The following is a 26,828-nucleotide window of genomic DNA, read 5'->3' as shown; positions in this document are numbered from 1 at the left end:
GGCATTAAAATTCAGTACTTCCGTTGCTGTTCACGTAATTGCAATCAATCTACTTATTCATGCATCACTATCACCTTCAGGTTCAAAACTTGTTAATGATCTATGTGTGGAAGCTCTTAAAAAGCAAGAATGCTGCTGTGAACACTGGTTGGTTTTGGAAAGATAGGAAGTTCTCAGTCTCTCAGATAGCTGGAGGTGATTGTTTTATCCTTCTTTTTCCTAGCTAGGAAATGTCCTAAAATGGAAATTGATGTTATCAATGTTACCTTGAGGTACAGTTGCCCTGCTGGGGGGTTCTTTTAGTTGATTAATTGCGTTGTTGAAAGAAGGAAATGACATGGTGCCTTTTGTAACTTGGAACAGTATGACAGAGCAATTACTCTGCGTTAAAGCTGTAAAAATATCAAATCTCTTGACACTTAAGAGCAATGACAGCATGATCGCTGAAAATATCTGAGTCATGTATTCATTTATTTACAACATGTAGCAAATCCAGGTAATGAGTCTGTGACTGACCTAGCAACATGAGAGTAAATATGTGAAGGAATGAGGCCCTGGGTACCAACAGCTGCCTGTGTTTGCCTGGGTGGCACTGTGCTTATGCATAAGCTTTTTAATAGAAGATAGAGTGGGTGACAGGGAGAGAAGTGCTAACAGATTTGCTTGCAGTACATAGGTGGCAAACACTGAAGCTTTGATAATGTCTGGATGTGGCTCTGGGCAGCCTGGTCTAGTGGCTGGCAGCCCTACGCATAGCAAGGGGGTTGAAACTAGGTGATCTTCATGGTCCTTGTCAACCCAGGCCATTCTATGATTCTCTGGTAACATCTGAACGCAGAGGTTCACAGAAGTAATAGGGCTCTGTTTCTGAAGCTTCATTTCTGTGCCACACTCCAGCAAGGTTAGGATCAAGGAATTCACAACCAGACTGGGACTTGAGGCACTGTGTTTTTGTTGCAGTTGAGATAGCAGGGGCTGGCTTCTTTATGCATGGGGTAAGAGTGTAATGCATTGTGCCAGAAATGCTGCTTCTCATCAGGATTTCTCTGTGTGGTTTTCAAGTGTTTTGTAGAGCACAACTGGTTTCACTTGATTGGCATCATATGCGGACTTGCAATATACAACTTCACAGTGGTAGACCTTCACTTTCCCTTGGCTCTGTACAAAAAGCTCTTGAATGTGAAGCCATGCCTAGAGGATTTGAAGGAGCTGTCCCCTACAGAAGGAAGGTAGGAAAAGCAAAATTTGCAGCCTGTCTGTGAAGGGAAACCATCCGTCTGATGCTGAGAAATGCCAAGTGGCGAAAACTGCTCAGCACATCACCCACCTCCTGCTCCTTCTGAGTGATGCATTAGTTTTGGGGCGCCGTGAGAATAGCAGACTGCTGTGGTGAATGTCACATAAGCCTTCTCTTCCCTGGGCTGTCAGATCTGTCTGCTTAGGCAATGACCTTTGTACCCACCTTGCTGGCCCCAAAAAGCTCGACATCAACACAGCCAAAACACTGCTGCTCCATAGCCCAGTTGTGTGTATGATCTCAGATCCTAGCCTCAGCTTTTTTCCTCAGGCCAGGCTTGGGCTTAGCCCTGAACCAACGTAACTCTGACCTGCTCCCACGTCAGAAGAAAGGGAGCTCAACTGGGTGAAGGAATGGCTTTTTCTAAGACATATGTTTTATCTTTTTTACATAATTGTGTGGGGATATTGGTTTTCTTTGATGCTGAGAAGTTAATATCCCTCTGGGTGACTGCTGTCTTCTGTCTCTGTTTGAGTTACTGTCTTGTTTACCAGCAAAAGCTGCAGTTGTATTTCACTAGAATTAAGTAAAATGCTGTGAAGACAGCAAAAGGACTTTGAGAGATAGAAGAATATCTACTACATAATGGAGATAAAGACACGGTTTCCCACTACCCTGTTTTCTTTCTATCCCTCAGACCTTCTTTATGTCTAGGCCTAAATATCTAGCAGCCCTTGAGAATTAGCGATGTAACTCTGTTCTGAGGCCAGGATGATTACAGGGTATCCTTGTACTGGGTAGGCATGGACTGCATGGATACTTTGTGTGGACTAGCACCTATCTTGCTTCCAGCAAAGCATCTTCTCCCTTGAAGCACATTTCTTACCTTTTCAAGTGACTTGGAGGGCCTCTTTCTTGCGATCCTGTTACCCAGATGTATGATGCTTTTTACTGTTGCCAGTTTTCTTTTTAAATGTATGGCTTTTTTAATATGTTTTTCTTTCTTATTTCTTTTTCCGGCTCAAATACAGGAGTCTTCAGCAGCTTTTAGATTATCCTGGGGAAGATATAGAGGAGACATTCTGCTTGAATTTTACAGTAAGATGTATTTAACATACAGGTGCTGTGTGTGTATGGCTGAAGCCCATTTGTGTGCATTATGTGTTTGTTCTAAAATATGCCTGTAGTGAATACCCCGTGTTAATGTTAAGATGTTAAAATGCTTTGTTCTCAACTCTTGTTCTCTTATATGTGGCAATGAAAACTAAGCTAGTAAGCAGGTTAAATAGAGTGGTTTTCAGAGCAGCTGTGTTGTCACCATGGTGTGCGCCATAATGCCGGTGACTGACTTCTTATAGAAGGGAGTAATAACTAGATTCCTAAATCCTCCTTGGAAATGGAGGCTTTGGGATCATTGGATCAGTGCTTGAAATGCTATCACAGTTTAGAGTTTTCCTTGTATTTTTGAATTTAAAATTTATATTAAGTGTACGTGGTTGGATTGCTTAGAAGCAAATATTTTCTAGGGGACTGAGGCAGTCAGCTTTCCTGTGCTTCTAGAGTAATATGTATTTTTTTTCTTTTCTAGCTAGTAACCTAGAGACAATAATTTCTATTACACAGTGGAGGTTCCCTAGAATTAAGAGTTAGATCTTCATGTACATTAAGATATCAGGTAGGACTTTCCTCATATGCAAACAGATCGATACTCATGAAGAAATGCAGCATCATTGTTCTCCAGTGGTGTTTTCCTCTGCTACCCTCAGGCAGGTTAAGGGTTTCCATGTTTCAATGCCTTTGCTTTGAAGTCCTGTGGCTTTAATGGACTGTGAGTGGTAGATTGATTTGAGTGTGATTTAGATTCTTGGCTGTCTGTTCAGGTCCAGCCTGGGGCAACAACAAGGTAGCAGGAAGCTCTGCTACACACTGTCAAGCTGGGAAAGTGTTGCCTATTTCTTGCTTCATTAATGAGAACACAAAGCTTCTTAAATCCTGCTTGTCTCTTGCCTAAGTCAGACATGGGTTTGCCTTTATGTCAAGCAGATCAGAGCTGCAATTCAGGATGAAGTAATGCAGCCATAATTACGATCATTTTGTATGTCCCAAATATGTTTGTACTGATGCCACCATAGGCCAAGCAAGAGCAGCAGTTTGTTTGTGGTCGTGCTGTCTTGCAGTGAGAGCAAATGAATTAATCTACTGCTCTTCCATTATTACGATATTAATAACAGTAACAAAAAGTAGTCCTGTTCATTGCCAAAGCATGTGGGCTTAATTAAATATACTTCTTACAGTTCACAGTCTTGTTTTTTAAGAAGTTGGCCTAAAAGAAGAACTTTTTCCCATTCTGAACTTGCTTTTAGGCTTAATGCCAGTTCTGCAGCAAATGTAAATGGTAGAAAGTGGTGACATTTATGGGATGGAAAATGTGTTCTGCATATACGCTCTTCTCTGTCCCACCCTTCAAATGCCACTCATCAGCTGTGAAAGAGAGCCCTGTATCTTTCTGCAGGCGCGTGGCCTGAGAAGTACTTCTAATGAAATGAATTTTGTTATTTTACATAGATCTGCAGGGAGAGCTACGGTGTGACAGAGCACAAGAACCTCATTGAAGACGGAGACAAAATTCAGGTGCAGAAGGACAATAGGTAAGCAGGGTAATATGCGGGGATGGGCTCGCACTTGTGCTGAAGCCAGATACGCTGCCACAGAGAATTTGGCTGAGATGAAACGTGGGGGACAATTAGAAGTCACTGAGAAGTCATTTGTGAAGAGATTCTGACAGCAGTTGTTCAGAAAGTTATTGCATGCTGTGCCATTCAATACAGAACGAGGTTTGCATCCACCAGTGTTTGAGAAACGTCCCACAGCTTTTTGAGTGGGTATCTTTTCTATGAAAGGCATTAATGTAGTCCTCTGTCACAGCTTTCTGATGGTAAATAGGGATCACAAGGTGATTTTGGGCCTTGGAGGTTAATCATCTCCATGAATGGTATAGACAGGAGCTGTACTTGAAAAAAGTACGAGACTGGCAAACTTCTTTCTGCTGTTAATTCTGGAGCAGGAAACGTTCCCTTGAATATGCCTGGTAGAGGACCACCATCCCTGATCAGAGCCATAAGGCCCAGCTGTATATGAACAAATTTCTTTGCGTTTGTCTAAAACCTTCAGAGTTATTCAAGTACTGCTACCATTTACCTCCCAACTCGATTTTCTTCCAGCTGCTAAAGTATTCTCTTCTCCTAATCCTGTAATTGGATTTCTACAGATGCCTTGATTACTTGAAACAGCATTCAGATTCTTTCCCTGCTGGCAAAATGGTGCGATCCAGTGATTAGTCAGCAGGATGGTCAGGGGCTGCTGCTACGACTGCTGAAGCCCTTACTGGCAATTCTGGAGATGAAGTCATTTCCTATTAATCTGATTATTTAAAATGGTTCTGATTGCGTCTAAAACCGGGGCTGTAACAAAAGCTCTGTCTGTATTAACTTCTTAGCTACTTCACTGCTGTTTTACAGCTAGGTAGCTGTCTCCGTACCAAACTCAGGTAGAGGTGGAGCAGTGTAAGTCTGTCTCCCTGTAAAGAGAAGATGGGCAGCAAGATGAGCGTGGGGGAGTTTGAGACAATGAAGATGAAAATGCCAGTTCTGGTCTTCAGTTTGTGTAGGCATGTACATTCAAAAGTAAAATAGCCTTTTTACCGCTGTGTGCTGCATTGACTTAGGGGAAGGATCTGCTGTTTTAGCTCAGAGCAAATGCTTGGGAAGAACATCCAGCTTAACAACTTTGACTGTTTGTTTAGTGAGGAAAGGCAAAAGGAGGAGCAGATCCTTAAAGAGAAAGGCACGTCTGTGGCTGCACCACCTCAGTGCATTCCACAATGCAGTTGCTTTGTCATGGCCAGAGTTTTGAACTCAAGCTAACCTCTAAATCCAAGTCTAGACATGGCTGTCAATTCATCCACCTTACTGCTTAATGACTTCCTCTGTAGCTATGTTTAGAGGGACCAAATTGCTGCCCTGCTGGCCTCAGAAGTGTGTTGTGTTTATGTCTTTGGATGTTGCCCTTCTCTTTGAGCAAGGTTCACTGGCAACTGAAGAGTTCTCAGGGTTGCTTTGACTGAACAATGCCGAGTAGGAAATGTTTGCTTTTCCCCCTTCTCTTTTGAAGTTCATATTTGGGTATCACGGCATAAAATGTTTTTGGTAAATGCTTTGTGACTGTAACTGCCAGGGTGGTATTAAGCAACAGTTAAGTGCTTAATCAGCTTGGGTTTCCCTAATGCTCAGGTGACCATTGACAAAATGACGGTAAAACAAATGCACAGGAAAATAACCCCCCCTTTGCAGCGTGATGCATTTTTCCACGTTGCCATTTTTTGACTGTCTGCTTCCTTGTTTTCTTTTTTGGATTTCTTACCCACCCTTTGCTGCCTTTATGTAGCGGATGCACTGAGAATGCCTCCGCCAGAAGGTCATCGTGCATCTTCCAGTTGTGGCCTTCTCTGCTAATGGTTGAGATACCAGACTCTGCTTATTGCTCCGTCTGCTTCTGAGTTGAATTCTGCTTCTATTTAAGTGTGAAGGCTGAATAAGGGATTCTTAGGTTTATTTTCTTGTTCTGTAGTAAGAGAAGTAATTTGAGGAGGAAGTTAATGGGCTATGTAGTTTCAGATCAAGGCTTTTCAGCACAGGATTTCCTCTGGACTCAGTAGGGACTGAGTTTGGAGCAGCTGCCTCTGCAGAATCCCATTGTGCCTGGCCAGGCTCCCAGTTCTGGAAGTGGTGGTGTCTCTCAGAGGTGAAGCAGACACTCGGTGCTACCTGCTGCTTTAGTTCTTTGTGCTGCAGTGATTGAGCTCGGTGGTGGTGGGACAGAGTTGCTGAACGCTGATTTTTGTCAGACGTGTGACAGGCCAAACCAGGGAGACACGCAGTGCTGCTGCTCCGGCGTTTCTGTAAAAGTGCTTTTCTCTCTCTCTCAATGTCCTAGGGAAAAATTTGTGGAAGCCTACGTGAATTACATCTTCAACTGCTCCATCCACGAGTGGTACACAGCTTTCTCCACTGGCTTCTTGAAGGTGTGTGGTGGGAAAGTCCTGGAGCTGTTCCAACCCACAGAGCTCAGGGCCATGATAGTCGGAAACAGCAACTACAACTGGGAGGAACTGGAGGAGGTAAAGCTTCCCTCGTCACCGTTTTCGTCTTTTTAATGAGCACCAGGAGGGTGAGCACAGTGGGACGTGAGGTGTGATGAGCCGCACTGTCCTTTTGTGTGTCTCTTGTTCATCTTGCTGCCATTCACATGAAATGTCTTGTTGTCCTGTTACTAAATACAGCTCAGGGAAGGAATTAGGGATGAGAAAGAACAGAGGAGAAGGACTTCAGTCTGGTTTTTATCAGTGTGAAGGCTAAGACTGTAGGAAAGAGACAAAACCTAGAGAAAAGCTCACTCCAGTATACAAGGACAAAAATCCCCACCAAAAACACTGACAAAGGGTTCAGAAATGGTTGGGAAAATGCTTTGCTGCATATTTGAGCTGTGCTGTTGCTCACGGTGCTTCCCATGCTCCTGGCTTTCTTTGATGCTCCGTTTCTTAACTGCCAGATAGCAATGTGGTGTCAGACAACAGGAGAGATCAGGGCTGAATTCTGCTTAGTTTTTGCTTTCTGTTGCTAGATGCAGTGATGTGACTTTTTGCTTTCCTAATAGAGCGCTGTCTATAAGGGAGACTACACTGCGACGCACCCAACTGTGAGAATGTTTTGGGAAACCTTTCATGCATTTCCCTTGGAGAAGAAGAAGAAGTTTCTCTGTAAGTACTTTGCAGTGGTGCAGGCTGTCTGCTGAAAGAAAATAATTGGGTGGGGAGCGTCTAGAGCTCCAAGGTTGTGGCACAGAGCAGTAGCAATTAGTGACCAGTGTGCTTGGCTGGCTCCTCAGTTCATCAGATAATCATCTGCTTTCTCCCCGTTAACCCCCCAGCCTCAAAACCACTGTGTGACTGAAGTGTGTGGTTATCCCACGGCGATGTCTGCAGTGAGAGTACAGTATCCTGTATCTGTATCTGTTATGTTGCTTGGTGGCGGGTCGTGGCAGCCCCCAGTACCAGTTTTAATCTGGTTGCTTCTTCTTCAGGCATTGCAACACTCTCATGAGGGGCACTGGGGCGGTTTGGGGGTGATAGCCAACTGGAGAAGCTGACATTATTATATGTGGGAAAATGAGGCCACACTGGTGTGAGAAGGTGTTGTTTATCACCTGTCCTGATGGCTGTCTCTATGTGGGAGGGGAGTGGTGTACTGAGAGGAAATGCCATTGAGAAACAGTCTTGAGAAGCGCATCTGTGTGTGTTGCTTCAAGCAATAGATGGTGTTGGACTAAACGACCTCCAGAGGTCTTCTCCAGCCTGAAAGTGAGGTGCTTGCCCTGACTAGCCTCCCTTCTCTCTGCTTCCAGTGTTCCTGACGGGCAGCGACCGCATCCCCATCTATGGAATGTCGAGCCTCCGCATCATCATCCAGTCCACCGCCAATGGGGAGCAGTACCTGCCTGTGGCTCACACCTGCTACAACCTACTGGACCTGCCCAAGTACAGCAGCAAGGAGATCCTCAGCGCCCGGCTGGTGCAAGCCATTGATCACTATGAGGGCTTCAGCTTAGCTTGACTGGTGTGGGAGAGGCACAGACACTCGGATACGCGGTGGGCTTGGGTCTATTTTTGTATGGGAAGGGATTGGAGCATTTTCTGGGGAAAATTAATAAGAACAGATTTGGACAATGCAGTCTCAACCTGATGCTGCCAGTATTTTGTGAGGCTTTAGCAGGCGGGGACTATTGCTTTGGATTTTCTGATCTGCTGAACACAGTCAGTTCAGTGAGCTTTTCCGTTGTTTCCCCTCCAGATTCACAGCAGTGCCCTACCAGCAGCTCCTTGTAGTTTGCTCTTCCCGCCCCTACACGCACTGACTCCTCGTTTTAGATCAGTTTCTGTATTTGGTGTTCCTTGCACTTAGGCTGTGGTGGTAATTGAGGATGAAATAGCCATCACCTTTTAAAAAAGCTGTGATTCCCCCCCACCCTTTATTCTTTTTTCCTTCCTTCTTTAAATGCAAGCTGGTTCTTGCTTACTTGGAGTGAACGTATCCCCTCTGCCCTTTGGTCCTTGGCAGATGGTACTGGGCTGAGGTGTTGCTTGTTATCCCCAGGTCACTTATGGTACGTGCTTTGTCTTTTTGCACCAGTGTATCTCATGGAGGATGTGCTGGTTCCAGGGTTGGTTTGTTATTCCTCTGTTGCGTCAAACTTTGTTCCCAAGCAACATCTTCTTAAAGGATCATCGGATTCCTCTGTGTTAAGGCTGGTGGATGGACAAACTGTGTCGTTAACAACAGGCTTCTTGGTCTGTGTGGCTCTGGTGTTGTTCTGTCCCCATGTTAGGCATTGGGGCAGAGCCAAGTCCAGTGTTTCTGTTCTATCAGATGTGTTCTTCATTACAAGGAGACTTGGCAACAATTACCACTGCTGCCTTTCTCCAGAGGAGTCCTGTGTGTGTGAGGGTGTGTGTGAGCTCTCCAGCCTCATCAGCTCAGAGGAAAAGCAAGCAGCATTAAATCCCTGTTGGTGTAGCATCTCTCTGCTTGGAGGCTGGTGTTATTACTGCAGTTCACGGTTGGAGTGGAGCCTGTGGCATCTGTTGTGTTTGGCGTGTGCTGGGGGAAGGCTGAAGGACAATCTGTTATGAATTGCAGTGGTAATGTACAGTAACCGTACAGTAAGAGTTGAGCAGGCAAAAGTATGAGCTGTATCCTGTAAAGCTGGAGAGCCCCCATCCCATTAATAAGTAAGTAAATGACTACCCCGTTTTTAAGGTATTGGTGTAAATCTCATTTGAAGCCTAAGGTTGTTTTGCAATTGAATTGTTCTTAGGACGTACCCTTTATGCACCACGTTCGATATATAGTATTGAACTTTGCACCTTGTAACAAAAGGTTATAGGTTTTGTCTTGGCAAATGGAGGAGTGGAGCGCTGGTAATGGAATGCAGCATTGAAGAAAAATAAAGAAGCGTATGAAATGTTGATAATGGCTGTTTTTATCAGAGGGAGGGAAGGAAGGAGGAACTCCTGCAGACCCACATCTGGAAGTCCAAAGCTAATGTGGAGTTTTGTCACCCCTTTCTTCTCCCTGCCCCTCTTTCTTACTTTCTTCACAGTGGTGCAGAAGGTGGGTTTGGTTTTTGCCAGAGGGAAAACGGCACTGCAGAAATAGACAGGAGGCAGCCAGGCGTGTCTTCGTTTCTTTTGTCATTTACAATTTTATTGAATGGATTCTGGTAAGCTCAGCTTTCAAAGTTCAAAAATAGAAACTCTCTAAAGTGCAGAACTGTACTTACATCTCATAGGAGCTACCCGAAATTCGAGCAGTGCGCCACGTGAACTGCGGCCACTAAAGCATCAGGAAATGCTACTGTCTCATCAGCTCAAACAGTGCAACCGACTGATCCCTACCTGTCCTTTATCAACATTTGTCAGGGGCAAAACTCAGCAACCATCATTTATTGGTAACACAGTGCAAACAGGCTTTAAAAAATCATCAGAGAAATCAATCCCACTCCTGGGAAGCGGTCAGTGCACTGCAGCATGAATGAGGAGGAAAAAGGGGCAGGATCTACACCAAGCGTCCTGTCCGGTCAGTCGCCTTCAAATGCAGTTTCTGAGCCCAACTATTACGCTCAGCATATCAGATCTGCAGAGGCAGAGCCCCGCACCTCCCTCATGATGGACACTCAGTGCCTCCTGAAAGCCACACTCCAGTTCATCATATGAGCCCTTAGAACCAGGGAATTCAGCCTTTACTGCTTCTCTATAGGAGCGGGCAATTCTGCTGTCAGTAGAAAAACGGCCCCAAGCTCTTCCCTAACAGAAGCACATCAAGGTCTTATGAAGGCAGACTGCCAATGCAGAGCCCTGGGTGATAAGGGGGGAAGGCGGCCTCCTGAGGAGCTGGGGAGTGCCAGAGAGACCTGCCCTCAGGACCAGCTTTGGCAAGAATCAGCACAGACAGCACGTGGAGGGGCGCACCCCTTTATGGGCCTGCCTGCCTGAAGAGAGAAAGGAAACAAAGAGCTTTTCTGTGGGCCCTGCTCCTGTATGAAGCCTGGCTGTGATGAGGTGCACTGCATTCATCCTCAGCTCTTTGGCTCCTGCACTGAGATAAAAGAGAGCATCTCCTTGTGATACCAGGGCCAAGCCCCCATAACCAAGAGCATCTTGCCCCAGGGGCAGGGGCTGCAGGGCAGTGACTGCCTGCATGCGCTCCTGGAGTGCACAGGGCTGTAGAACTGGCAGCTGCTTGCTGTGTTTCTGAGCTTGCTGCCTTTTGCTCCTTCAGGCAGTGATTGTCCGATGCAAGAACTGGAATCCACTGTCCCAGGACCCACTTTTCTGATGTGATAAAGTTTAATTGCTCAACCCTGCACCTGAGACACATGTGCAGCACTTCCCTGCAGTATCCCCTGCCCCAGCGTACAAACTACACCCAACAAAGCCACAGGGAAGAAAAGAACATCCTCTGTTGCTTCAGCCACACTCAGGCTAATGGGTGTGCACGACATCCATGTGGACTTTAACCTCTGGCTCTTACACCCATTATCAGAAGTGTAAGGGCTAATGTGGTGTGTCTTCCAGATGCTTGACAGCTGACACTTGGCCGAGCAGCTACCAAACTCTCAAGGCATTCTAACTTAACTTGAAGCTGATAAAACCTCTTCCCAGTTGCCCAAACATTGTCATAATCTCACAGCATCTCCTTCCAAGGGGAACAAACAGGCACGAACCTTGCTGCACAACTCTTGTGCTATCCCAAACAGATGTAGGTACTTTCTTCTTCTTAATCGAATTGGCAATCAAAAAAGAAAAGCGGGAAGAAAAGCCAACTCAATCCTGTGCAAAACCGTAACTCAAACCAGTTCTGGGCTATGACCAGGGCACTCTTCCAACATTTCATAAAGGACTGGAAGATACTGAACTCCAAAGAGTCTGGTCAAAAGTCTGAGCAAATCTTTACTGTAGCTACAAGAGAACAATCTGGGTGCTATCTGACCTGTGCCGTCGCATGAGATCGGGTCGGGTCTGGTAAAATAAAGTGGAAGCTGTTGATGATTTAATCACTATTCATGCTACTTTGCCTCTTGCTATGATATCCTGGAAAAAAAAATAATAGCATGGCTGGCTTTCATATTCTAAATATTACAGGATCTGTAAGCAAATCAAAACAGAAGGAACCCTTCAGTGCAGTCACTGAGGACAGCATCATGTCTCCTACATTGGCAAACTCCATTTTGGGCATCAGGCCTGGAGAAAGAGTGGACAACAGCAAGTGGAGAGAGTGATGGAAAAAAACACCCTTTCTCCCCATCCTGCCTCCGGTAATGGCCCTTCAGTTCCCAGGGAGCTCCTCAGCCCTCCCCAGCCAGGCTTTCGATGCATCCACTTCACGCACTTGTCTGCTTGGTGCTCTCTCTTAGTGTGTTGGTAAATCCAGTCTCCTCCTTTACATGATCTTTGAGCTAATATCTCTTTTACTGATCAGGACCTCCAGCAGCCTCAGCTTGGCCTTAATCTGCTTGTATTCATTGTATTCTTCAGCCATAGGAGTGCGGTCTTCTTTTTGCACATTCCTAGTGGGAGTAAAAGGAGTCATGAAGATTTCCATATCAGTAGAGCTTCCCTCAGTAGCTACTCTAAAGCAAAGCACTTGTTGGACGTCTGTCTGAACACCTCACAGACATGCAAGATCGGGACAGAGAAACATACGATGTCACTGGGGACAACGACCAGTTACTCTATCCCTAAGGAAGCATCCCATCATTCCTGCCAGTTTTTCTGGATTTTCCGTACTTATACGGCTTTCCAAAGTTAGCAAAGGGGTTGTGGCCCCTCAAGATCTTTGGGAAAAAAATAGATCATTCATTTCAATGGGCAATTGTAATGAATGTGAGTGAAGGTATAACAGAATATACAGCAGTGAATTCAGGTAACTTTCCATAATTGGAGGTGCCAAATTGATTAAGAACAGCTCGCACGATACTGTGATACTGTGGTACTGTGAAAGACAGAGGAAGAGCTGAGAAATTACCTCCCATTTTGTCGGAAAAAATTATCTTCAAAGTCTCTCAGTTTTTTTCTGATCCGCTTTTTCTCTTCCCTGACTTCTTGCAGCTGCTCTAACAGTTCAGGGCTGTTGGGTTTAAACGCAGACACGATTATACTTATGTGTACAGTTATAACTGGGAACATACAGTACATGTGCAAATGTAGTGTCGTATGGATGCCAAGCAACTGAGCCGCTCTACAAGCAGCCCCGGGAATCTGGAGTTAATTGCAATAAAAAGGTCTCTGAATTTACTTCAACAAAAAGACTGGGCACGTAGGCTTAGGTTAAGTGTGCATTTCACAATTGATCACTAACTACAGTGAAATTTACTTGCTGAAAGTAGATCTGGTTTTGGTGACTTTTATGGGAATTGAGGTTGGATGGCCATGAATGAGGGCTACCACCTGAGTGTGTATAGAATCACAGACTCACCAAGGTTGGAAAAGACCTAAAAGATCATCCGGCCCAACCATTCACCTATTACCAATAGTTCCCACTAAACATGTCCCTCAACACAACATCCAATTGCTCCTTGAACACCCCCAGGGTTGGTGACTCCACCGCCTCCCTGGGCAGTCCATTCCAGTGCCTGACCACCCTTTCTGAGAAGTAATACTTCCTAATGTCCAGCTTGAATCTCCCCTGCTGTAGCTTGAAAGTACATCTGGGTGCTTAGACCTAGAAAAAGGAGTTCAGCTGGATGTCTCCAAAAACCTTGGAGAGTACAGGGCTTGTTTCAATGATAAAGGCTTGCCAATGACAGCAGCTCAAGTGGAGGTACTATTTAGCCCAAGATTCCAAAGATTATAAACATCAAATATCACCCTGAGGACAGGGTAGTTTTCTCCTGTACCCTTTCATACAGGGGGTCTACTGCATTTAAAAATGAAGTGCAAAAAAATTTGGACAACATACATGGATGCTTCATGGAGATTTGAAAGCCCCATATCCTGGTTGCTCCTTGATGGTATCTTATCGTCCACTGGGGAAACAAAGCCGTCGGCATCATCTTCTAGTTGATCCAAGAAGCTACGCACGTTGAAATCTGTTTTCATCGTGATTGTGAAGTCTGGTTTCACATTGCTGTCCTCCTCAGAGCCCTCCTCTTCCTCCTACAGAGAGGGACAGAACACCCCCATCACACAGTAAGTTGCTTCTCATCTCAGAAGCAAGCATCTCCTTTCACCGCATGCACTGGAAACAGATATGAAAAGAAGTGAATAAGCAGAGCAAGCAAGCACTTCAGCTGCTAAGCAATACAGTACACCAGGATATCACCAGGAAGACGCGCTGTACCCAGAGCATATCAGAGAAATCAACTCAGATTGGTTACGGAGACCCAAAGCAGCAAAACAGAGTAGGAAAAAAAGATCTAGCTTTCTCAGCAACCCGTTGCTTTAATTCTTATATTCTGATACAGGTAAAACCAATTACAGCTGTAATGCGTACAGTCTAAAGCATACCTGCCATCCTCTGCTTGTCTCTACAAATACACCAGGCAGCATACAGACCGTCAGGTTAAAACAAGTATTCTTTCATAAGATACATCACAACAGCTCTCTCTAAAGGCTGAGTTCAAGACCCCAAATGCTCTTATAATGCTACCAATGAGCTCAGAGGGGTCTTTCTAAAGCCAAATACTGGATATAATTGACTATAAAGGCCCCCTGTTACTAACATGGTTCCAATTTCAGCTGAAGTACACAGACAGATGGGTCATGTTCAGTTTTTTTCCCCTACAATGTAAAGGCACAACTTTTGGAAGTCACATGCTGTTTGCTAATGCGTAGAGTTCTCAAATGTAGGCCTTGTCATGTGATACCATCCAGAAATCACTTGTATTTTCAGGAAACAGGACCCAGTTTCCTCTTCCTTGCAGAAAACTTTCTAAGAGGCAGTTTTCAACTTTAATTTAAGGCACGAGGTTGGAATAAAGTAATAAATCGTGGAATGGTTTGGGTTGGAAGGGAACTTTAAGACCATGTGGTTCCAACCCACTGCTATAGGCAGGGACACCTCCCATAGACCAGGTTGCTCACAGCCCCGTCCAGCCTGGCCTTAAATGCTTCCAAGTCAGGGGGCATTCACAACCTTGCTGGGCAACCTGTTCCAGTGTCTCACCACCCTCACAGTAAAGAGTTTATTCCTGACATCTAGTCTAAATCTACCAGTTTAAAGCCATTTCCTCATCCTGTTGCTACTTGCCCTGTAGAATTTCTTCTTGTTCCTCTTTGTGTCCCTGGCTAGATTTAATTCTGTTTGGGTTGTAGCTTGCCCAGCCTGATCCCTGGCTGCTTGGACAACTTCTCTGTAGCCCTCCCAGGTAACCTGTTCCTGATTCCACTCCCTGTAGACTTACTTTCTGAACTTAAGTAAGTCCAGGAGCTCCTTGCTGATTCACAGAGGCCATGAGGAGTTCCATAAGAACTGCAGCAGTAAGAGCAGTCAAGTGTTGTCCAAAAACAGGCTGAACAGAGAAAGTCACCCACTGCTCACTGCCATTTTCAGGACCCCAGGCATGCTGTCCTGCCCTGTTAGGTAGGAGCTGCTGGGACTGAAGCAGGAGAAAGTCATTCCTGCTGGGGCACGGTGGAAGATTTGCTAAGCCAATCAAATCAATAGAAATCGTATTGTTTTGTTCTATGTGAATCCCCTTGGCAATGCCCCTTTGCCCCTTTCAAGGGGAGCAAGTTGCTTCTGGGTTCCCACTTCTTGAGGGAAAGGAAAAAGACCATTTTCATAAGCAGTGTAAGAGTTTTTTTTCCCAAAGAGAGAAGCAAAGCATCAAAGTAACTTGAATCTGCATATCTGGTAGTAGGCTCTTCCCCAAGGACACCCATAAGCCCATGCCAGCCAAGGAGGGCCAGCATAACAGGCTGGCTTGCTTGTCTCGCTCCAGGGCATTCGGCCCACAGCTCAGGAATGAGCCTCCTGCCAAAGAAAGCCCACGGGAGGAAAAGACAGCGCAGAAATCTCACTTGCTTAGACCTCAGTGCCAAAACACATCTGTCCATTACAAGACCTCTTAAAGCATTTCACTATTTAAAATGAAGGAGCAATTAAAAACAAAAATCTCATCAAGAACCATTGCTTAGAAGGCGTCCCATATGGAAATCTGATTTTAAACCTGCACTGCCATTTACATTCTAACCAAAATTATCTTCATAGACTGGCTCCATTTGGCTTGCGTCTGTGAGGTTCTTTAGGCAGTCGTGAGACATACAATGTTTCCAGAGCTACAAATATAAAACCTCCATAGTAACCCCACAGCAGTACTCCCAGCAAGCAAGGATTCCAGTGGTTCTCTACACACAGACAATAGGCAAGAGATGCTGTCCAAACATACACAAAGTGGCACCTCACGCCGTTGTTTAAGCTTTTATCCAGCTCTCCCAAATGCTTTAAAAAACACACCAGGAAAACAACAGAATCAGGTGCTCACCAGCACCGGCAGCGCTCAGTCCATGACGGACCCATACGGGGGGAAATTTCCTCTGCTTAATTCTGAGTGAACTTCAGTGAAAAGCTGCCGCATGCAGCTTCACAGGTCCCCCAGGAAGTGTTAATTGGCATTTCAGCGTTAATGGCCTTAATGAGAGCAACACCACAGCTCTCCACATTTGTGCTCTGTAGGAAACCAGTGAGATGCTGCCCTGTTGCAGCATTCGCCTCGCTAGTCACCAGAGATCACCACACGTGAGTGCTTTGACTCCAGTTGCACACACAGGTGAAAGACAGAAATACCCCAATCAGTCAAATAACCCAATCCAGGCCACTGTTGCAGACCAGAGAGAGCTCCGTGTTTGTTAACCAGCCTCTGAACAGCAGTTCTACATGCTTCAGTCTGCAAGCCGGCTTTAATGAACACAGGCCTTGGGTAGTCCACTGATACACAGACTGCTGTAACTGCTTTATCACAGAATCATCTTGGATGTCTGCTTCTGCAGTGCCTACACCAAACACTACCTATGTCTGGATAACACAAGCCTGCTGAAGCACTCCTACACTGCAATGGTAATAAATGCAAGCCGGGGCCCAGCCCCACGCTGCCTGTCCTGGCTGACAGCAGGACATCCCTTCTCAGAGGAAAAAGAACCAATATTGTAGCAGATTCACCGCCACAAACTATCACTCCACTGTGAAATAAGAAAGCATTACAACAATCCCATCATCCAAATCTGACAGCATTAACAAACATGGCTGAGTCGTTCCTACTGCTATCCTCGTGTGACTTGGTTAGAAATACTGCCTACAAGGTGGTGAAAGAAAGCCCTGGATAAAATAAATATGTGAACAGCAGAAGACACAGAACCTATAAATGCCTGGTTGGCTCCGTGTGTGTGTTAGTTCTGTGAGATCTCATTCCAGCCATGGTGTTGTGTGCAAGCCACAGAGCGTTGGAGTGAGAGAAACTATTGCAAAATAAGTTAGTGTTGTTAAAGAGGAAGGAGAAAGCAAAGGGAAAAAAACAACAAACCACCAAGCCAAAGTGCAAAGGATAACTGTGAGGTTTTAGCAAAGTAAAATACATTATGTGCAAGGGAGGGAGAAGGGAAAGAAGACAAAGCCAAGGGAGTATTGTACTCTTATCTACAACAAGGGTAGAATTTGATCAGAACTGGACAGGCTTAAAGCAGCTACTGATTTTTCAGGAAGACACACTGCAAAAAAATCAACACTGATGGAAAAAAAATAAAAATCAATCATTCTCTTTCATTGGTATAAGGGGAAAACTGATGCAAACTGAGCAATTAGTTAGCAGCTGGAGGTCTTCACCTTTATCTCCTTGAAGAAGGAAGCAGTTTCGCCCTCGATAATTGGTTGCAGCAAAGGGCTTCTCCGCTTGCTGGAGGGGGAACCCTGTGACAGGTGTTAACAAGTACGTTACATTATGAAACCCTTTCTCTTCCGCCACCTGCTCTCAGATCATTCTCACTCACTCATTCGCTCAGCTCACTGCCAGACCATCAGGAGAAATCCATTTCTTAAAGAACAAAAATACGCCTGGCAAACATTTTGCATCTTGGACTGTTTTCCCTCAAGATGTTGCTTTAGAAAGGGACATCACTGCTAAACACGCAAGAAAAAAGCTTGGATACTGGAATACCAGCTGGGCAGGAAAATAACCCCCCAACCCAAGGCCTTTGCACACACACGCACACACGCATGCACACACTTGCTTGGCTCTCCAGAGCTACCATGTAAGCCCAGCTGGACTATCCAGCTTTGCTTTCCAGGAGGCTGACTTTCCAATCAAGTGCTTCGTGATGGGCTTTCAAACGTATTCCATCTCTGTGTGTGAATCTCTCACTCTTCTTATTATAAGGGACTGGGGAAAGCCAGTCTCATCTCTCCTGTGCTAGCCAGTGTGCAGTTTCAGTTTCGTGCCTAACAGGACCTGAGTTTTCTTTTGTGAGCTTTGTCTTAAACTGCCAACACACAGATGAAGGGTTTCTTCCATCTGAGAGACAGCACCATCTTTACAGTTCACATTTTGGGGAGTACTTTGCATATTCAAAGAGGAACAGCTTTCGTTTTAAATGCAGGACCACCTGCCACCACGTGTGCAGAAAAACATTCGCATGTCAGCGTGATTGACTGCACTCAAGTAATGCTCTGCCAGTCCGTTCAGTTCAGCAAGCAGTCTACAAAAAGCAGCCAGGACATCAGCAAGAACAGTAAGAGATCGTACACGACAGGGTAAAAAGGAATCAAGATCAAACAATTCTCTTTCTTTAGACAGGCCAAGAAGATTCTTGGTATATACTTGGGTTGAAAAATTCTTTAAAAATGGCCTACACAAGCTGTCCAGAATTTGAGGTACCGTGTTTGCTCCCTAAAGGAGTGCACTGGATTCCATGCTGGTGTCAATATTTCCTTGCCAAAGCACCACCTGGATGCAGGGGGCATCCACTACTTGCAGGATCTCTTCAATATCAGCGTAGTGTCCCTTTCTCTCATCCAAAGAGACTAGTGCCTGCCTTGGGACTCACACAACTCTGTACTCCCAACATACAGCCCTGCGTAACCAAAAAAACACGAAGACCCACAGTTCTGAATAGACCGGTAAGGAAAGGGAAGTGATGCTGTAGCCAAACATAAGATGATGAAATAACAGCAGCAGCTCAATGGAAAGGTGAGAAACAACAAAAGGTGAGATGTGTCTCATGGCTCATGAGTGGGCACTAGAGACCCCTGACCAGCGTTATCTGACTAGGACATGTCACCGACCCGCTCCTTTGCTTGGTCTTTGAGATGTAAGGGAGGAATTGGCCTTATTGATTGTGCTGTACACCTCAGCCCTAATGCTAAGCAAGACCTCCTAAAAGAAAGTTCTACTCACAATGATAGGGATGGTGTTGGCTCTGGAGAGGATCTGCTTGACCAAGCGATACCTGTCATACAGTGGCTTCATCACCTGTCTTTCATTTTTGGTAACCTGTAAAGGTAAAAGAAATGAGAACCGTGAGGGCTGCAGCAGATGCTCCATTCTACAATGTACGTGCTTGTGACTGCTGTTAGCCAGAGGACTCAAGGGAATTCCATAATGGTTACATGTTAACAGCACTAGTGCAGAAACTGGAAATGCAGAAGTACCTGTGCTCCCTCCTTAGTCTGAGTGCTGCAAACTGCTAGTGTTGCTTTCTGGTTTTCATTCAGATCCATGCTAAGCCAAAAACCTCAGCGATACTGTGCAGGAGAGAAGGCTTAACAGACAACAGCTAGTGTGGGAAAGCAAAGGCCTGTCCAGCTATGTAGCAGCTGTAAAGAAACCGGGGTCTTATTTCTTTAATATACAGCAATTCCTTAATAAGAAAATAACTGTAGGGTTAGAAAAAAACCCAAAATATTCACCAGAACCCACCTGATTATCATCTTCCTTTTTATTCAGCACTGTCTGGCCACATCCTATGACTGTCCTTCCATTACACCTTTAGTTTAAGTTTTGATTATAAGGCTCTTACAAGAGGAAGGTTTAACTGACTCAGATGCCATTTGTACACACCAAAGCTTTTCACTGCTGTTAATCACCAGTTGATGTCAATATCAACAATAGTATGAACCCTGATGAGCTTTGTACAGTCTCCCTTTTTACAACAGATACTGGAATAAAAGGGATGCAGTTTGGAATGAGGAGGAGATTCTAAAATGAACTGTCTTTAATGTTATGTGCAGCTACCTTTCACTGGAGCAAGCTGTCTAAAGCTTTCACATCATCCCTCCAGAGCAGGAGAGCTGCTGTTTGGAAAGGGCAGAACTGTAGCTGTAGATATTGCCAGGAGTGCCTTGGCTAGCAAATTGCCTCCAGCTTTTGATGTTCCTCTGCAATCCATCAAGCATAAAAATGGAAAATAGGAGAAATTCTGCAGGACTCGTATTACTCCTGGTTTTAGCAGATAAGCAGTTGGTAGGACGGGAGGCACGGCACTACTGCTGCCTCAGCCAGTACCTGCTACTTAAACAAAACAACAACCCAGAACAACAACAGCAAAACTACACTGATGGCTGAGAAACAAACCTTCACTTCATGACATCTCAAAGTAGGTAAATACATCTGTTCTGGATGGGAAAATAAACATAAGCCTTGGAATGGACAGAAATTCCTAAGGCACGTTTAGGAATAGGAACATATAAATGACAGGCTTCTGACTCTGAATATCACTATGGAGGAAGAATACAAAGAATTAATTTAAGCAAGGAAGTTCAGCGCGAGGGGCCTGAGTCAGCCCTGCGGACGTGCACCAGAACATTTAACCAGAAAGCAAACTGACAGCAAACGTTTTGCACATGGGCAAACTGTCTCCCTAGTTAAGTGTAATACCAGCAAAACCTGAATGTATTTTTGGAAAACATCAAAATGCAAAAAAAAAAAGCTGTCAGAATAACAGAGCCTTTGACATAACTCCGGAGCACGCTCTGTGTGGCAAGCAGCAGCAGCCAAGGAAGAGATCATTGCCTGCATTTGTGAGAGCAGCTCAAGAATTCTGCAGAAATGAACTTTTTGGCTTAAGTAAAGCAGTTCAGTTCTACCTCTCCAGGTTTGCCTGTCACTGGTGCAGAAAGACCCAGCTGCACTAAATCTGAACTCCATTGTTTGTCTTGTTTAGTTAAATATCTTTAAAAAAAGAAAAAGAAAAAGAAAAAAAAAAGCAACACAAAAAACAACAACCCAACTTGGCTGAACTACACCCCATTCTCCTCAAGCTTTCAGTACTTTTCCACTGCTGCAGTGCCAGGAGCTGGGAACAGCAAAAGCTGATCAGCTGCAGTCTTTCTTGTTACGTGACTCCATGTTGCTTGGGATAGACTGCTTATTTAAAAAACAAATTAAAAAGTGGCTGTATAAATAAAGCATCACAAAGTGCTGGGAGGAAGGTGTGCTGGCACGGCAGCCTTTTTAAAACAGATTTAAAGTGAGTTTTTAAACAGATTTAAGTGAGTTTACTTTAACAAGATGTCACCTGTTGATTTCCATCATTGCGATACCAAAAGCAGATTCCAACTCTGACTCTGCTGGACAAGGTTAAGTGGACGTGCTGGCCTTTTGCTATTTTATACTATAATAAAATTCCACGTCCTCTCATACAACCATGCTGTTTTCACCTACTGGCATATGTGCCTATACAATATTAGTACTGCACAAAGGGAAGTATTTAAATTTGCAACACTTTAAAATAAAACAAACAAACAAACAAGGCCCGCAAAACCAACAGGCAAAGGAGGAAATAATTCAGGAACAAATGGAAGGTAGAAGAAAGACAGCAGAAGAAAGACAGATTTATCATCTGCACTCATCAAGTGCTCCTTGTGTGCAGTAATTTGCTTCTCTCAAGCCTCTGGTCAAGGGATTAGCATCACTCTGAAACAAAACTGTTACCTCCACAGCTGGTAGCAAAGATCAGAATGAAGTGAGAGAGGAGGAAGGATTTGTCCAAAGCCAACCAGAGCACTTGGCCTGAAACCCACCATATTTCTATCATGGCAGGAATCAACAGGATGCAATATTTAATTCTCTGTCTTTACAAATAATTTTCCTTTGCTAAGTTCAAACGTACAGGAAATCTCACGCCTGTCCCTTCCTCGTGGAAACAAATGTCTGCGTAGGGGAAGAAAATCTCAACTTCTGTCATGGCGCTCAGGAGACAAACTGTTTTGTGAATCCTCTGGCATAAAAGGATTGTGCAAATAGGAAAATACAGGTGCCTCCTTGCAAATAGTGTGGTACTCAGGGAAAGATACAGCTTCTCTGAGAAGGTGCTCTGCTTGCACACCTGTCTTCCAGGTAGTCATTAATACTAGCAAACTGACACATTTTTGGCACGATGGGGGTCCATGCAAAGCTGTTCCTGCTGATACTGGATCCCTGGTAAAGCTGGTGATTCAGCTGGGCCACAAACTGTCTGCGGATCCTGGCAAGCTTGACGTGAAAGTAATGCACAGTGAACTTCATTCAGGCTGTAGGCTCAGTCCTCCAGGTATCTGCCATGCCCAGCCCTGTGTGCAGGCACCACCTTGCCAAGAGTAACATGTCAGTGGTAATGATGTGGCAATGGGTAATTAAAGGACGTATGTATGTTTAGAACAGCAAGAAGTCTGGAGTCTGTGACAGCGAAGGAGCAGTAGGGCAGTCATTTACAACAGACAAAGACACATAAAGATGTATTTGGAAAAAATGCTGCTGTACATACCGGTCTGCCATGAATGCTTTCATAATACAGCAAGGCTTTCTGAAGAGCCACTTTCTCAGCTGCTATCTGATCTCTTGTCATGTCCTATAAAACGCAGTGCAGAGAGAGGAGGAAGAAAATGTCAGACTTCAGGACACAGACAATACTAATTTACAGCCTAACCAAAGTCATTATCATTTTGTCACTGATGTTTTGAAGACTCATCTCTGCTTTCTAGTTCTTCTTACCCAACAATATTGCTGAAAAGACTTACCATGAGTGGAGCCCCATATACAGTGCAGGCAAACTGAAACTAAATAACTTTTGTGTGTGAAAATGCTGTAGGTACATAAGGGGAATTCGTATTTACTGTGTGCTTTGAACAAACAGTGTTAAATAACTTCTAGTGACGGTGGCTGTTCTTCACTTAGAAAGATCTGAGTCATAAGTCCAGCAATAAAATGCATGCTGCCCCTTGTCTTCCAAACCTGAGACAAGCTCCAGTACCTCTTGCAAAGCCTGCTGTTTTTGCTTTGACTGCTACAAACACACTTAACAGAAATGAAGTGCAGTCAGACTGTTTCTTTCTGCCAAATTCTGCTGTGAAGTGAAAAGCTCTGGCTGACAGGCTGAGGGGACCAAGCCAAAACAACAACAACAAAAAAGGGCAGGCAGACAGTTGGAAGACACTTCCCTCAGTTTTCCAGAGCTCCTCCACCAAACATGGCTGATACCAAGCCTTCTGTCTCTACTGCTGCACCAAATACTATCAGAGACCTTAAAAAGGTCAGGCTGTTTATTCTTGCTACCTTCAGAAAACAGCCAAACACTTCTGTAAATCCAATAAACAAAGATATTGCTGTCTGCTCCTCTTTCACAGGGTACTGCACAATTCACACGTCAGCACACTCAAGGACTTCATTTACAAGGCTACCCAAACTCAGGAACCAGCAACATCAGGCACAAAGACCTCTCTGCCGACAACCCTCAGAGATAACAGGAACTAGTTGAGCTCAGTGTGACACTCAGAAAAGCAAAGATAAATTGCAATAATAAAAAATGATAAAAAAACCAAACAAGAGCATTCAGCTTTGGAATGATCTAGAAGAAAATCAGTGACCTAATCTTGAGAACCTCTGGAAGACTCAGAACTATGCCAAAAGCTTTTGGGCATAACAGCGGTTCAGAACTGTTACATGGAATCCGTGAGAATCAGAAAAAGAACAAAGTGCCATTCGGTAGAAATAGAACTGTGGGGGAAAAAAAACCAATACAGATAGCAAAGGAAGTGGGAAAGAAGCAAAGGCAATTAAGCCCAGAGTCGAGGTTGTAGAATTTGTGACGAAATGTAAAAGATCACAAGACTTTCACAACTGACAGGGCAGCCATGAGTTACAGGTTTGTACTTAAAAGGCCTAAATCTGATCTACGTATATTGTACCTTTATATCCTCAGGTCGGTTTGTCTCTGTTCGTTTTTCCTGAAGCTTCTTCTGGATAGAATCAAGGGTCACTTCCACAGCAGGTTTGGCAGATTTATCTGACAGGTCTTGTTTCTTGTCATCTTCCTTTTCAAGCTGAGAACCAAAGCTCTTTGGGAGCGTGTTGCTTCGCTGACGCACCACAGGGCCCAGGTCTTCCTCCGATATCTTCAGCTTAGACTCTAAACAGGGACATTTAGGGGAAGAGGAATAATTTCTCTTTTTTAAAATGCGACAGTGACAGGACCACTGTCTGCCATCAAATTTAAACAAGGCCAAGCCCAGGTGCCCCCAGAAGGTACATCAACAGTGACTGCTCACCTTTAAGTTGCTTTCGGAATTTGGCCAAATCATTTGTCCATTTGAGCACTTCAGGATTAGCTGCTTTGTCACTGTGGGAAGGCTGGGAGGAAAGAACAGTTATGTTGAATCTGTACTAAATCAACAGGAGTGACCCACTGAAACAAGTCTGTGTCACAAAACGGGCTGAACAGGATTGGGACACAGCACAGAGCACGAGTACAGGCTACTGACTGGTGCCTGCACACCTCTGACCTATCCGGTTCAGACCTTGCTTTGATTGCCCTCTCTGTCACAGCATTCTCTCTCAAGGCACTGCAAGACTGATGCAAGACCCTTTCAGTACCATCCTTCATGGTTTAGATCACCAACAAAGATACACACATATGAAGCTTTAGCTCCTTTAAAATCTTTCTGTCCCTCTGAAGGGCACATCAAGAATAAACAGAGTACAGAACACGGTTACTGCTCAGCAGCACTTGACTATGGCTCCTTGCTGAGGAGCAAAGAAGGCTGCTCTTCTCTACTACGCAGTGTGCCGGTGTCCTGGAATTACCATCATACAAATGAGATGCACAATTGTTCCTCTTATTAAGTGAAATTTAATAAGTAAACAAATGCAAAACTTAACATAGCTATTCCTACACCCTTGTTGTATAAAGCAGTGATCAAAATCCCATGAGCTTGTGAAACTCTCTTGTACTGCACTGGCCGTACAAAAAATGCCATGAAAGTTAATTTGCTTGGTATGGATGTGTGTTGTCATTTTTGGAGCAGCATTACATTTTCCTTTACTTTACATTGTTTAAATACTTCTGGGCTCTCTGTACATGTTTGACAGGCTCCCCTGGTGTCTCCTCCCTTTCTGGCTACCTTACACCTCTCCCTACAAATGCTTGAGTAGAGACTCACTCTGTATTTCCTCTCCTCCTCGAATTTGTCCTCAAACTTCCTGATTTTTTTCTTCAGTCCCTGAATCCTCCGGGTAAGCTGTGCAGGGGTAAGGTCTTCTCTGTCATCTTCGTAAGATCCCAAAGAAGAACTCCGCCTCCTACCAAGGGCAGAGATTGCACAAAGAGTTTATCCAAACAGCTGCAGTACATCTTCTCTCTCAGAAGGACACTTACACTTTGTGTAAATAAAGGCAAATCCCACGGAAGTGAGAAACTTATGTTGGTTACTCTCTAATGACAGACAGAACAAGAGGATGCTGTAACAGCCTCTTTCAGGAACAGCAACTCTCTAGATATTGATTCAAAAACCCTGAAGTGATCAGTTACCAAGAACTTCTCTTAAAACAGCCGTTTCCTGACAGTAAGATCAGAAGCCCAACACAAAATAGCTAGATGGCTCATGTGACCCAAAGAGATGTTGCTTGATGCAGCTGCGCAACGCAGACAGATCAGACTCACCACAGAGGAATCACAACCCACCTCATAAACGAATGAGAATTGGGAGGGGAAGGAGGCACTTCTGTATCATCCAGGTACTGTTGGCTCTGTCCATAGGCATAGAAGCGAGGAGACAGCATAGGATCACTGTCCTCATCCAGGAGCTGGCGAATTAATCGACCAGCCTGTGGGGAAAGGCGAGCCTCTTCTGAGTCTAAGCCATCTCGCTGCCAGGAAGAAAGTGCAGGGATGGGCTCTAGGAACAGCAAGACAAAGAGTGGTCTTAACCATTTTTGTTTTACAAGTACCATAGATTCCAGGCAACATTTCTAATGTCATATCATGACCCCTTTTTCCCAAATGATTACTTGCTGTCAGTGTCAGGTATTCTCTGGGTCATAATTCACAGCTGCCAGTGTGCTGAGTAATGCAAAACATTGCCTGGTCACAGTGGATGCTCTATACAAGCATAAATAATGTGCAGGGGGCAACACAAAGCTGTATCCATAATCTGGCTGGAATTACCATGGATTGACACCAAGAGAGGGTATCATCAGCCACTACCTTTAAGGAAATAACTCTGGGATAGAACAGAATTATCGGCACATGGCAGGATAAAGGAGTCAAGTTTGCTATAGAAAGAAGCTTCTCAGTTTTAGGCCAAACAAATGCTGCAAATGAGCAGCACAGTAATTGTCCTCCTGTTCCCCAACACAACCCTGCCACACATGGCCGGAAATTCAAAGACTAGAAGGAAGCATGTTTTTCTAGCCTGTAAGGAAAGCCTGCCTCACTGTACTACTACCAGTTCTTTAGTGCACCCAGCAGTCCTGTGGGCTGATCTTTCCTCTTTTCTCTTTCATACGTAAACCTGCTGCTTTATCCTGCTGCAAGGCAGAAGAACGAGGAAATGCTTAGTTGGAAGTGAAAGCAATGCCGTACAGGGAGATGGTGGAGTGGAAATAAAATGGAAGCCCAATTTAGTGTTGCTGCTTCACATACTGGAGCCCACACTAAACAATCGCCTCAATCTTGTGACAGCTCCCTCCAGATGCCATAAGGAGTCGAACGTTTTCTGTTCAGATAGTTTACTAAGCTGATTTGCATGCTCCTACTTAGCACCACGGGATTAAACAGTTTAAGAGCCAGGCCTTGAACTTATAAACCTAACAAAGAGTTCTAGAGTCAAGTAACAAAACAAAAACCTTATAGAAAGCTCCCAGACCAGTCTCAGAGCTATGGACTCAGTATTTCCTGTGCCTCGCATGTCTGCTCTTGTTTCACAAAGAGAAGAGGCTTTTGAAGCCAGAAATGTTTTGAACTAAAAGCAGTATTTCCTTCTGTTGAACAAGGTTAAGACTTTCATAGCTCGGAATGGGTTCTGTGGGGACTCCCTTACAGAATCTTGCATTGCTCTCCCGTAGGTACAGCTCAGGCAGCATGAGATCATCCATAGCTCATTTATGGCTGTCTTGGAGGCATTCTGCTGCAGCAAAGGTTACTCTCCTCCTTTTCCCTTCTTCTTCAGTCCATGAATTTAAATGGTATGCCTTTGCTTAGAGATTGGTGCTGCATGCAAACCGACAAGTTACCCTG

The 26,828-nt window shown here is 44.6% G+C and overlaps 2 protein-coding genes across 9 annotated transcripts in view; one reads left to right on the top strand and one right to left on the bottom strand.

The window, feature by feature from the left end:
• Positions 1 to 9,846, top strand: part of HERC3 (HECT and RLD domain containing E3 ubiquitin protein ligase 3) — a 40,582-nt gene extending 30,736 nt beyond the window's left edge. Inside the window, exons 20-25 of the mRNA XM_072334061.1 lie at positions 1,063 to 1,229; positions 2,269 to 2,335; positions 3,803 to 3,885; positions 6,230 to 6,413; positions 6,950 to 7,052; positions 7,697 to 9,846. Coding sequence (XP_072190162.1) covers positions 1,063 to 1,229; positions 2,269 to 2,335; positions 3,803 to 3,885; positions 6,230 to 6,413; positions 6,950 to 7,052; positions 7,697 to 7,905 — 813 coding nt within the window. The 3' untranslated portion in view covers positions 7,906 to 9,846. The remainder of the gene's footprint in view (positions 1 to 1,062; positions 1,230 to 2,268; positions 2,336 to 3,802; positions 3,886 to 6,229; positions 6,414 to 6,949; positions 7,053 to 7,696) is intronic.
• FAM13A (family with sequence similarity 13 member A) overlaps positions 9,528 to 26,828 on the bottom strand; it is a 113,400-nt gene continuing 96,099 nt past the window's right edge. For 6 of the 8 annotated variants that reach the window (XM_072334062.1, XM_072334063.1, XM_072334065.1 and 3 more), the window contains 10 exons: positions 25,275 to 25,488; positions 24,754 to 24,892; positions 23,863 to 23,944; positions 23,503 to 23,723; positions 22,083 to 22,166; positions 18,737 to 18,832; positions 17,170 to 17,253; positions 13,309 to 13,505; positions 12,376 to 12,477; positions 9,528 to 11,917 (listed from right to left, as the gene is read on the bottom strand). In XM_072334062.1, the coding sequence (XP_072190163.1) occupies positions 11,791 to 11,917; positions 12,376 to 12,477; positions 13,309 to 13,505; positions 17,170 to 17,253; positions 18,737 to 18,832; positions 22,083 to 22,166; positions 23,503 to 23,723; positions 23,863 to 23,944; positions 24,754 to 24,892; positions 25,275 to 25,488 (1,346 nt within the window). In that variant the 3' untranslated portion in view covers positions 9,528 to 11,790. The remainder of the gene's footprint in view (positions 11,918 to 12,375; positions 12,478 to 13,308; positions 13,506 to 17,169; positions 17,254 to 18,736; positions 18,833 to 22,082; positions 22,167 to 23,502; positions 23,724 to 23,862; positions 23,945 to 24,753; positions 24,893 to 25,274; positions 25,489 to 26,828) is intronic. The other 2 variants (XM_072334064.1, XM_072334070.1) reach the window with 1 other exon arrangement.

The sequence above is a fragment of the Excalfactoria chinensis genome, chromosome 4 (genome assembly GCF_039878825.1).
Source record: "Excalfactoria chinensis isolate bCotChi1 chromosome 4, bCotChi1.hap2, whole genome shotgun sequence".
NCBI classification, from domain to species: domain Eukaryota; kingdom Metazoa; phylum Chordata; class Aves; order Galliformes; family Phasianidae; genus Excalfactoria; species Excalfactoria chinensis.
This window is presented reverse-complemented; position numbering and strand designations above follow the sequence as displayed.